Raw genomic sequence first — 10,058 nt, 5'->3', positions numbered from 1 at the left:
ACATCATGCATTACTCCAACTCATCCATGGCTATGCCATAAAACCTTATAGCGGTAATGTAGGTAATGTAGCTCAAATTGCTTTTCTATTGTACTACTGTAAAAAAAAAATTGCTGTGTACAAAGCAACGCAAATTCATTTTTACAATCGGTATGGCCAGGTTAGTGCTGACTGCTAGCATAACATTGAATCTCTGCTTTCAAATAGGTTTCTTTATGGATGAAATGCTGGCTAGCTAACAGAAAAACAGTATAACTCTTAACACCAAATCAACTACACATAATCACCAGCTGCATCACGGACATGTGACATGAGGAAACCACTATTCCTACCACTTTAGACTAATTAGTCTGCAAAATTGTAGGCTTACAAGCAACCACTGTACGGTGAATTAGGCCTACAATAATGACAATTGCCTTAACTATTGTGCATGTAATGACTTATAATATGAACTAAATGTCTAAATGTTTGTGGTGGTAAGACAATTTAACAAAGAACCAATATAATACATTTTGATCAACATTAATATAAGCAATTGATCATGTAGGAAACAGCAGACAAATGAAGGCTACATAATCATTTGCATGAATGTAGGCTACCACAGCATTGACAATGTGACTAGAATAGATGATGTGGAGGTTGAACAAGTACTTCAGAGATGACATAGAATTTCATTTGTGATCTTAGAAATATAGGTATAACCACTGAGAAGAACTGTCATCACCAGCTGCATCACGGGCACTGCTCTATCTATAATTCCAGAAATATGTGTATGTTACTGACATCATCGCAGGCACTGTGCCCTATCTATAATTCCAGGAATTTGTGTATGTGTGTGTGTGTGTGTGTGTGCCACCAATTTAATCATGGCCACTGTGCACTAGTTATTGCATGATTCCAGGAGAAACTTTGAATAAAGGACTTTGGGCACTCCAGTTCCGCTGGTGGCAGTAACTCCTCTTCATGGCTGGGTACTACCATGTATAAAACTCCACTGAAGGACAGTTTTTTATTTTTTTTATTCCACTCTCCGGAGGGTGGCGGTAAAGCACCAGTAAGATGGATGCTAACCATCGTAGAAGAACAGGAAGAAGAAGAAGTAGTAGAAGGAAAGGAAGAACAGGATCAGCTGTACTGGCTTTGCAACCGTGGCAAACCGTGTTGGAACAATAAACAGCAAAAATGACAAGTACGTGACAGCTACGATACGATGGGGACTCGTAACAGTTTGTGTAATCATAAATATCGATTCCCATCTTTTTATTTCGGCTAATATTAACTAAATAAGAATGTCAACAAAGGCTCAGGCTATCCAACGTTAGCTTAGCAAGCTAGTGCTAACTAGCTAACATAGCACACTAAATTCCAATGCATTGAATCTGGTTTGCTAACTTTACTAATCAGCACCTTTAGGTCGCTAGATCATTTAGCTTGGTCAGTGACATGAAACAACTTTTGGAACTATCTGAATATCTAAGGATTTAGCTAGTCTAGCTAACTAACTAATGACGTTCACGGAATGCCTGTTCAGAAATATATAAAAACAGCCTTCTTTAAAGCTTAAACAGTGTTACCTTCATAGTTAAAGGCAATTTTTAATATACACTATGTTGAACGTGAATTATTTGATTATATCTGATAATAGTAAAAAAGAAATACCGGGACACAGGATCCAAAATGAATGCCACGTACTGCAGCCTTTTTTTCATTTGTCTTTGACCAGCATCAGTGTACAGGAGCCTCCACTAGACAAGTTATTTGCTAGATGATTCAGAACCTCATCGTTCACACCGGTTTCTCCTACTTATGTGTGTCTTAACTATATAGAATACGTAGGTTTTTTTTACGCGGACACAACATTTGCACAATCGCTTATTGTACAGGTAGAGTCGTGGGCAAAAGTGTTGGCAGTGAAACATTTTGTGTTTTGCAAAGTTTGCTGTTTCAGTATTTGTGGATTTTTTCTTCACAGGTTTCTATCGAATACAGGAAAACAATAAACACATTTCTTATTAGGTTTTAAAAGGCGAAAATGTTCAATATAATTATGCTAATAGTCACCTCTTTTACAGCAAAACAACCTGACTAGAACTAGTTCACACGTTCCCATGGGCTGATATGACTGATAAATTGCATTTTTGGGGAGCCAGCTTTTATTTAAAATCCATCTAATCACTGCACAATAATTGAATAACAGTGTTAATCAACATCACAACAACTGAAGCAGCAAACTTTGCAAACACAAAATGTATGTCACCGCCAATACTTTTGGCCAAGACTGTACAGCACAAGCTTACAGTCGACGTGAACTGTTGGCATTTTGATCTAGAGAGAACTTGTTTTCCACCAATCTGTTATTATTACCGTACAGAAGTCTGTGACAATACTTTATGTAGTTAAAGTGTGTGAACACTCACTACATAATTCAATCATTCTTGAATATCCTTTGAGAATAATGAAGTTAATTGAGATGATAAATACGGCCATGTCAATGAAACGTCTGTTCTATTTCTCCTAGTTGTTCTAGTTCTGTTATAGTTGGCTTGTACAATATCAAAATCATTATTATTATGAATACAATGTTATTCTTGAACAGTTTATCTTATGAATCTGTTTTGACATGTGCATGGCTGTTTAATTTTCAAAGTTTATAGGCCAGATATGGAAAATATGGTCAGATAGGATGTATCTTGTGGATTTTCCAAGTGTGCTATAGCTAGCACTGGGGGTGGACAATGTAGTTATGGTTTTATACTAAACCATTTCCTGGGTCTTTTACTATAGGGGGAAACCAGCGTGAGCTCGCCCGTGCAAAGAATGCAAAGAAGCAAACTGAAAAAACCAAAGGCAAGACCGAAGATGGCTTGTCTGCTGCAGCAAGAAAGCAGAGGCAAGTGCTTCAAGTTCTAGTACACTGAACTTTGCTTTCAAATAGGATCATGCCTGGATTCATATTTTGTATGAGACTGAAGTTAATTTACCATTATTCTTATTGGTTAGCTGCTACTTAACCTAGGCTTTTTTGGCTAAACTGCTACTTTATACGTCTGTGTCTATTTGTTTTCGTTCCAGGGATGCTGAGATAATGCAGCAGAAACAGAAGAAAGCCAATGACAAGCCTGGAGATGAGAAAAGCAAATAACAGCTGGGTGAGGAGCCATTCAAGACTACGCTCTTGTCCTGAGATATAACCCATTCGATCCATCATTCATCCCAAGCTCTTGTTTGTAAAACCACTTTGAAGTCCAGTTAGTGGTGGAGGTTGTACTTCACTGTTTGGAAAATCAACAGTTTAAAGAACTCAGGCTTTACTGTTAATCAGTATTTAAAGTAAATGTATGGAACAAGAATTTCTACCTGCATTGGAAACTCGTTATTTTATATTTCATGTCAAAAAAATCTTAATAAAAGCTTTTGTTTATTCCATGTTTCTACCTATATTTTTATTTTGTATGTACTAATGTACAGTCATGTTTTTAAACAAACCAAAGCATTAGTGTAAAGATTTTATTCAAAAACACATTTGCATTCAACTTAATAAATTTCACATTTGTTAAAATTGTAAATTGCACAATTGAAAACGAGTTCCCGAAGGCTCGCAGAACAGTTAAAACTATCATTCTACAATGATTAACTTATAGTACAAATGTTTAAAATTAAGGTTTGTTTAGCATTAATCTGAAGTGATAAGTATATTACACAAAATAAAATGTATCTCCATCCACATATCTACACAATCCAACATCATGCTTACACCAGTTGCGGAGTATCAATGATTACAAACCACAACAGTTGTTTAGAGTCTTCTTTGGATTGGCCAGACTCAACTTAACTTGTGATTCGGACTGTCGTCTCAGTTTCACATTTCTCTTCACTTCTCTGAAAAAGAGTACAGAGCTGTTTAAAATTGACACTTATGGTGGACAATGAAAATGTACCATGGCTCTGCCTTGCTACCCTACCCCTACCTCGCAAGGTGAAGTACTGCTTCCACCACGTTAGTTCCCTCTTTGGCGCTAGTCTCGCAGAACAAAGCACTGTAAGTCTGTCAAACAAAAAAATTAATGAACATGGCTAATGGGCCAAGGTATAATTATGTCCTTATCCCAATGAAAGAGATGGAAGTCATACCCTGGCCAGCCTCTCCCCATGCATGGTGCTCACACAGCTGCCCTCAGGTTGCTCTGCCCGCAGGTCCACCTTGTTTCCAATCACACACATAGGGATATGCTCCTCTGTGGACTCCTTGGGAAACAACATGCTCTATAAAACATCCAGTCACATTTATTTATGCATTTTTTTTTTTTTTTTTTAGAGATGTCCTTCATGGCTTACATCAGAAACACAGGTCAGTTTACCATTCATGGCCATTAGAGATGGATAAATAACAAATACTACCTGAATCTGGTCCACCCACTCTCGGACATTGAGGAAGCTGCTCTCAGATGTCACATCGTACAGCAGCAACACTCCGTGAGCTTTACGAAAGTAAGACCTGGCAATGCTACGGAACCTGAAGTACCGTACCAGAAAGTGTCAAACAGGCTGTACATTACAAGTCCACAACACATACAGTTGGTTTGAAAAACAATTGAATATTGTATGCATACCTCTCCTGTCCAGCAGTGTCCCATATCTGAAGGTTAGTCTTTTCTCCATCCACCAACATCTTCTTTATTTGGAAATCAACTCCTGGGAGCCAGGTTATGGGATGGTTAAGAAAAGAATAAGCAGTATTGTTTTTCTTGAAATTGCAGTTGTTATGAGCTATTTGTATGCCCTTACCCAAAGTTGTCTGCATGTCTCCCCTGAACTCATTAAGACTCAACCTCATCAGGAAGCTTGACTTCCCTGATCCTGCGTCTCCCGCTAACACCAGGCGGTACATTTGCACCGGGCCATCAGTGTCAACACAGTCAAGTGAATCTGTTTGCTTTTTAACAAAGGATACATATTAGTATGGGAGAATGGTCTATTTCTATGTAGGGTATATTCATACATTACCACTGAGAATAGACCAAACCACTATGAACCTTGATGGGGAAAGCAGACAAGCGTCTTCTAATAGAAGAAGCTAAGGAGCTGGTTCTGCTGGGGACCACTGACAATGTAGCCTCTGATTTCACTTGCGACATCTAGGGTCAAGATAGTTCAATTATCATCCAAATCTGTATGATTTTACAGTGGCAGTACTGTCCTGTGTGGTATACTCAAAATATACCTCAATTTCTGATGGAACGTAGGAGTAACTGTGGTGCACCGTTTCTGAAGAAACCCTGCTGTCATCACTGTCATAATCACTGACTGAGCTTTCAGCGATGTCCATGGGCATGGCAATGCCACTGTCCAGGTATTTATCAGCCCAACTGGCCACATGGGAGTACTCTAATTTACTCCTAGCTGGAAAATCTTGCTCTGAGCTGCACCAAAACATAAAATAAAGAAATGTAATCGGTGCAAAAAAAATTGTCATTTGCAAATATATATTATGTACTGTAGGAAATGTAGTCTGTGTACCTGCTTTGGTTAAATGTGCTCTGTCTAAGGGGCTTCATTCGCCGGGCTGGAATTTCATTCTTGGGGGACAACTGTTTGGAAGAAATGTAGACGATGTAGGAGATTGAGTTATCCAGACTTAAAATGAAAACCGCTGACTTACCCTTCTTTTAGGTGACGCCACGTCCTTGGTTAAGGCAGAGCGTAACCCATCGTTGCTGTCATAGAGCTTCTTGTTCATGTCCCTGATAGAAGGCAGTCAGTCAGACATACTCTGCCCATATTTCAGCACATCACCTCTGATAAAAATCGGTGCTCAGAACCTAACAATGAACATGAATGAGGTGTATGCATGCATGACCTGTGTGATATGTTCTCGACTGAAATAGAACAAAACCATTCCTAATTTACAATCACGGTCTGACAGACTTACTGGAGGATTTCAACGTGGCTTGCATAAGACTGGTATTCTATGACCATCTTCTTCAATTCATCACTTTCTCTGTGAAAATGCATTGAGTTTTGGCCTGTAATACAGTTAAGTCATTTGCTGAGCACAGTGGATATAAGAATGAAGTTTGTTCACTCACCTTTCATGTTGAAGTTTTTGGTCCGCGTACATGTTCTTCATTTTGTCCATCTCTACCTGCAATATGGAGATATTGGTCTGCGCTTTCAGCAGAGCACCCCGTAACTGGTCGTTCTCCTGAGGAGACACATTTACATTTAGCCATTTAGCAGACGCTCTTATCCAGAGCGACTTACAGTAAAGTACAGGGACATTCTCCCCGAGGCAAGTAGGTGAAGTGCCTTGCCCAAGGACACAATGTAATTTTGCACAGCCGGGGATCGAACCGGCAACCTTCTGATTACCAGCCCGACTCCCTAACCACTCAGCCATCTGACACATCAGAGATGATGGAGAATACACTTCTGTACTGGCCTAGGCCACAACAACTTGGCCAACTTGACTTTATCCCAACATACCTGTGTAAATTCACCTATTTGGTCATGTAATCTGTCAACAGACTCTCTTGAAATGTGGAGTTCAGATTCTTCCTGGCACTAGAACAGACATATAAATGATACAAATGCAGTACATTTGGATTTCATAATCAAAGAAGTTTCACTGTGAGTTCCCAGGGAAATGGACAACCTACTGTACCTTCAGCAAGCGGTCCACAGCTGCATGCAGGTCTGCCACCTGATCATCATGTCTCCTCTGGAGGGTTGCCATGACTTTCTCTGTTTTCTTGCGCTCCTAAAACAGCCATGAAACCCAAGGAGGGAGAGAAAGAGAGGACAGATCACCTGCCTGCACCTCAAAGAGAGGATTTTACTCTGCTTCACAGAGGGGCCATTGTGAGTTGGAACTGGCTATTCCCTTTGCTTCAAATTTTCAGGTAAACTCTTGCATGAGCAAGAAGGAGGAAGGAACGTTGGGGGGTGGAGACTTGTCCGCTTCTGTTTTGAAATGTGTAGTAACATTTCTCATCCTTGGTGCATATTTATTTATTAGGAACTTACTTAAACAATTACAATTCATCAATTTGAACCTATTTGTTTCTCAGTTGTTTTCAAATGTTGCTAATTCAAGTGTGGATACTCATAATACTGACATGGTATAAGCTGTTTTATCTATGCCACTTACCTCCTCTCTCACCCTCTCCTCTACTCGAGCAAGTTGTTGATGCATGTCATCCTCCAGCTCTGCTAGCTGACTACTATTCATCTCCTCCGTTCTGTCACAAGGCAGTATGCAATATGATTCTTTAATATCTCACTAGAAGCTGGTGTAAATACATGACTGTAAACCTAGTTCATGGCCGATGATGAATATGGAAATAGAGACACAACCATCTTTTTTGGTCATAGTTCAGTAGCAACAACCTAAAACTGGCATCCACACTAAAGACTTTGACAGATCAGCTCCTTTCACACCCACTTCTAGAGTAGGCATTGTCTAAGGAGTTTCAGCGGCCCTACCCTGAGCGGGACCTCTCATACTCCTCCACTAGAGCTCAGTCATCAAGTGACTGCCATTATATAGACCCTACTGGCCAGCCCCTCAGAGGATGTCCTCTGGTAGGCAGATTCCACAGGTGAGACTTGAATCTCAAGTGAGTTTACACAAGCCAAAACTGCACTTACTCACACCATAGCAACTGTACTGGATATTTGGGACTTCATAATAATAATAATGGACATTAAAATAAGATTGACGAGCAAACTAACATTCATTGTAAAGAAATACATCGATTTCCTTTCAATTACCCGTACCCTACAGATCTGTAGGGTAGGGTACGGGTAATTAAAAGGAAAGAATGAGAAGAACTGGCTGAGCAACTTGTTTTAGTCTTCCTACTTCCTTCACGAAGACATTACATAACTCATTAAAGGCAGAGCTGAAGCCTGTAGCCTCGTTGACTGAGCTCAATTTAACTTTACATGAAGGATTACCTTAGAGGCAGTACATTCTAAAGAACCTCTGGTGATGATGCCTGCCAAATACTCCAGTACGGATGTGTAAAATGTGCTTTAATGCTTTAGAGAACACCCTCATTCATCTTTCATTTTTCTTCATCCTACACCGGTTGGTCAAAACACCAATGCATTTGGTCCTACCGCTTCAAAGTACTCTCCAGCTTCTGGTTCTGTAGCGTGTGCTCCATGCTCTCAGTTACAAAAACCTGGATGACATCTTCATACTGTTGTAACAACTGGAATTGCGAGGAGTAATGAAGGACGTGGTAGAAGTCGGCCAGATTTTCTTTAAGCCTGTAAGAGCATACAATTTGGCATAAAATTAGGCGATCCAGAGATGATACAAAGCACACTGAACTTAAAAACATTTCCACATCAGACTTGCCTTTCTGAAAGGGCAGCTCCTGCGCCATCAATACTGCTCTGAAATTCGTTCCATGGACCTGATCGACCGTGCACAAACTCCCCGAAAGACGCCAAATCTAATGTTTCTGAAACTTCTTGAAACCTTGATGAGAAGTTGTCGTAATTGATACATCCGTCGCCTTCCGCGCCGAATTTGGTGAACAAGGACTTGATTTCATCGTCAGGTACATTAAGCTCTCGGCAGACAACTGTGAAGTCCTCATACTCGATCATACCCGATTTATTAACATCACACGCCGAAAAAAGTCTCACTAGACTGGTTCTGTCCATTACGGAAACGAAATTTACAATATGCAAATGATCAAACCACTTGCGTATAAAGTTAATACCGTTTGATAAAATCTAGGGTAGACTAGTTATAGGCTACCGTGAAAATAAAAACAAACCTTTTCCCCTCCACCTTAATAGGAGTTAACAGTCCAGCTAGACAATTTCCGTGAGTTTAGGTACGCTAAAGGAGTAGAGGTGTAAACTTTCTCACACTAATTAAAGAATTATCGCAAGTAACCTGAACTGGGCTACTGATTGGTCCAACAGGTGCATACCATAGGCGAGGTTTGTAGATCAGACTGCATCCTCCTTAGCTGGAGAGATTAAGCCATGAATGTAGAGAGGACTTCCATTTTAGGAATGATATTAAAGTGTTGTATTATTTTCCTTCAAGGTGTGGACTGTTCTTTATCAGGGATACATGCCTTCCCTCCTTTGTTGCACTGTGTGCAAAGTAGGCTACGGCTAAAACTCCACCCAGGGAGGTAGTACCCTGTAGGTCCTTACTACAAGAGTAGACTGGTACAGTACAACTACAATAGCCTACAGTAAATGCATTGTAATGACCACTTCAAGTATACAATTGTTGCTACCACATCAAACTGCCATATACATGTTATGGATGTAGAACTGTATAAAACATAGGGCCTACATTCGTTTTCTTTACTCTACTTGCTGGTGGCTGAGTCAGTGGAAGTGTCAGCAAACATTGACTCCACCTACATTAAATGTAACTGATGTGTTGACAGAAGACACAGTCAACCACTATTAACTCACTGAGGAAACTTTGGAGCAGTACACACATTTGAACCATGGGATCATGTTTTTGATATTCACTAAGTTAAATAAACTCAGTTTAACTCAGAAAAAGACAGCGACAACACATTTCCATTTTAAAGAAGGTAAACAATTAAGTAGAAAAAAGTTAGAAGTGTCTGTGTAATACATAGATGTGTATTTTAATTCTCTCTGTTGATTAAGGCAGACCATATTAAGATTGATTATGGCCTGAGATAAATGTCAATTTATATTCAGGTTAATGACACTATAGCCACACAGTGGGTGTATACAAACACAATCTAGCAGATGTATCTAATTAATCGCTCAACATAAGAACGGTCTACATGGTAATTATTGGAAGGCCAGGATTTATTAATCAAAAATGTCTATCTTTATTTGAAAAATTAAAATAAAGTGCTTTTATGTACAATACAATACAAACAACAAAAACAGTAGTGATGTATAATACAAAAAATATAATTCACAACAGTTTATGTACATTGGCAGCTCAATTTACAAAACACCTTTAATTTACAAACTTACAACACATGACATGAGTCTGAGACACTGTCACAAATAGAAGGCTTGAATGAGAGTGTTTT

The 10,058-nt window shown here is 39.4% G+C and overlaps 2 protein-coding genes across 3 annotated transcripts; one reads left to right on the top strand and one right to left on the bottom strand.

The window, feature by feature from the left end:
• Positions 1 to 1,036: 1,036 nt before the first annotated feature.
• serf2a (small EDRK-rich factor 2a) lies at positions 1,037 to 3,426 on the top strand. The gene is made up of 3 exons (XM_062461636.1): positions 1,037 to 1,189; positions 2,785 to 2,890; positions 3,073 to 3,426. Exons 1-3 carry the CDS (start codon positions 1,183 to 1,185, stop codon positions 3,140 to 3,142), a joined length of 183 nt encoding a protein of 60 aa, XP_062317620.1. The 5' UTR covers positions 1,037 to 1,182; the 3' UTR covers positions 3,143 to 3,426.
• Positions 3,427 to 3,499: 73 nt separating this feature from the next.
• On the bottom strand, positions 3,500 to 9,065 carry rasef2 (RAS and EF-hand domain containing 2). 2 transcript variants are annotated; one of them, XM_062461633.1, is made up of 17 exons: positions 8,366 to 9,065; positions 8,122 to 8,274; positions 7,148 to 7,238; positions 6,662 to 6,757; positions 6,484 to 6,561; positions 6,087 to 6,202; positions 5,930 to 5,998; positions 5,660 to 5,741; positions 5,518 to 5,588; positions 5,222 to 5,420; positions 5,034 to 5,135; positions 4,786 to 4,933; positions 4,611 to 4,692; positions 4,399 to 4,513; positions 4,132 to 4,245; positions 3,969 to 4,045; positions 3,500 to 3,879 (listed from the first exon to the last, which is right to left on the bottom strand). In XM_062461633.1, the coding sequence occupies exons 1-17, from the start codon at positions 8,674 to 8,676 to the stop codon at positions 3,777 to 3,779; spliced, it is 2,007 nt and encodes a 668-aa protein (XP_062317617.1). In that variant the 5' UTR covers positions 8,677 to 9,065; the 3' UTR covers positions 3,500 to 3,776. The 2 variants fall into 2 exon arrangements, with proteins under 2 accessions (XP_062317617.1, XP_062317618.1); XM_062461634.1 differs by lacking the exon at positions 5,930 to 5,998.
• Between the last annotated feature and the right edge of the window lie 993 nt (positions 9,066 to 10,058).

This window comes from Osmerus eperlanus, chromosome 5 (genome assembly GCF_963692335.1).
Source record: "Osmerus eperlanus chromosome 5, fOsmEpe2.1, whole genome shotgun sequence".
Classification (NCBI taxonomy): Eukaryota; Metazoa; Chordata; class Actinopteri; order Osmeriformes; family Osmeridae; genus Osmerus; species Osmerus eperlanus.
This window is presented reverse-complemented; position numbering and strand designations above follow the sequence as displayed.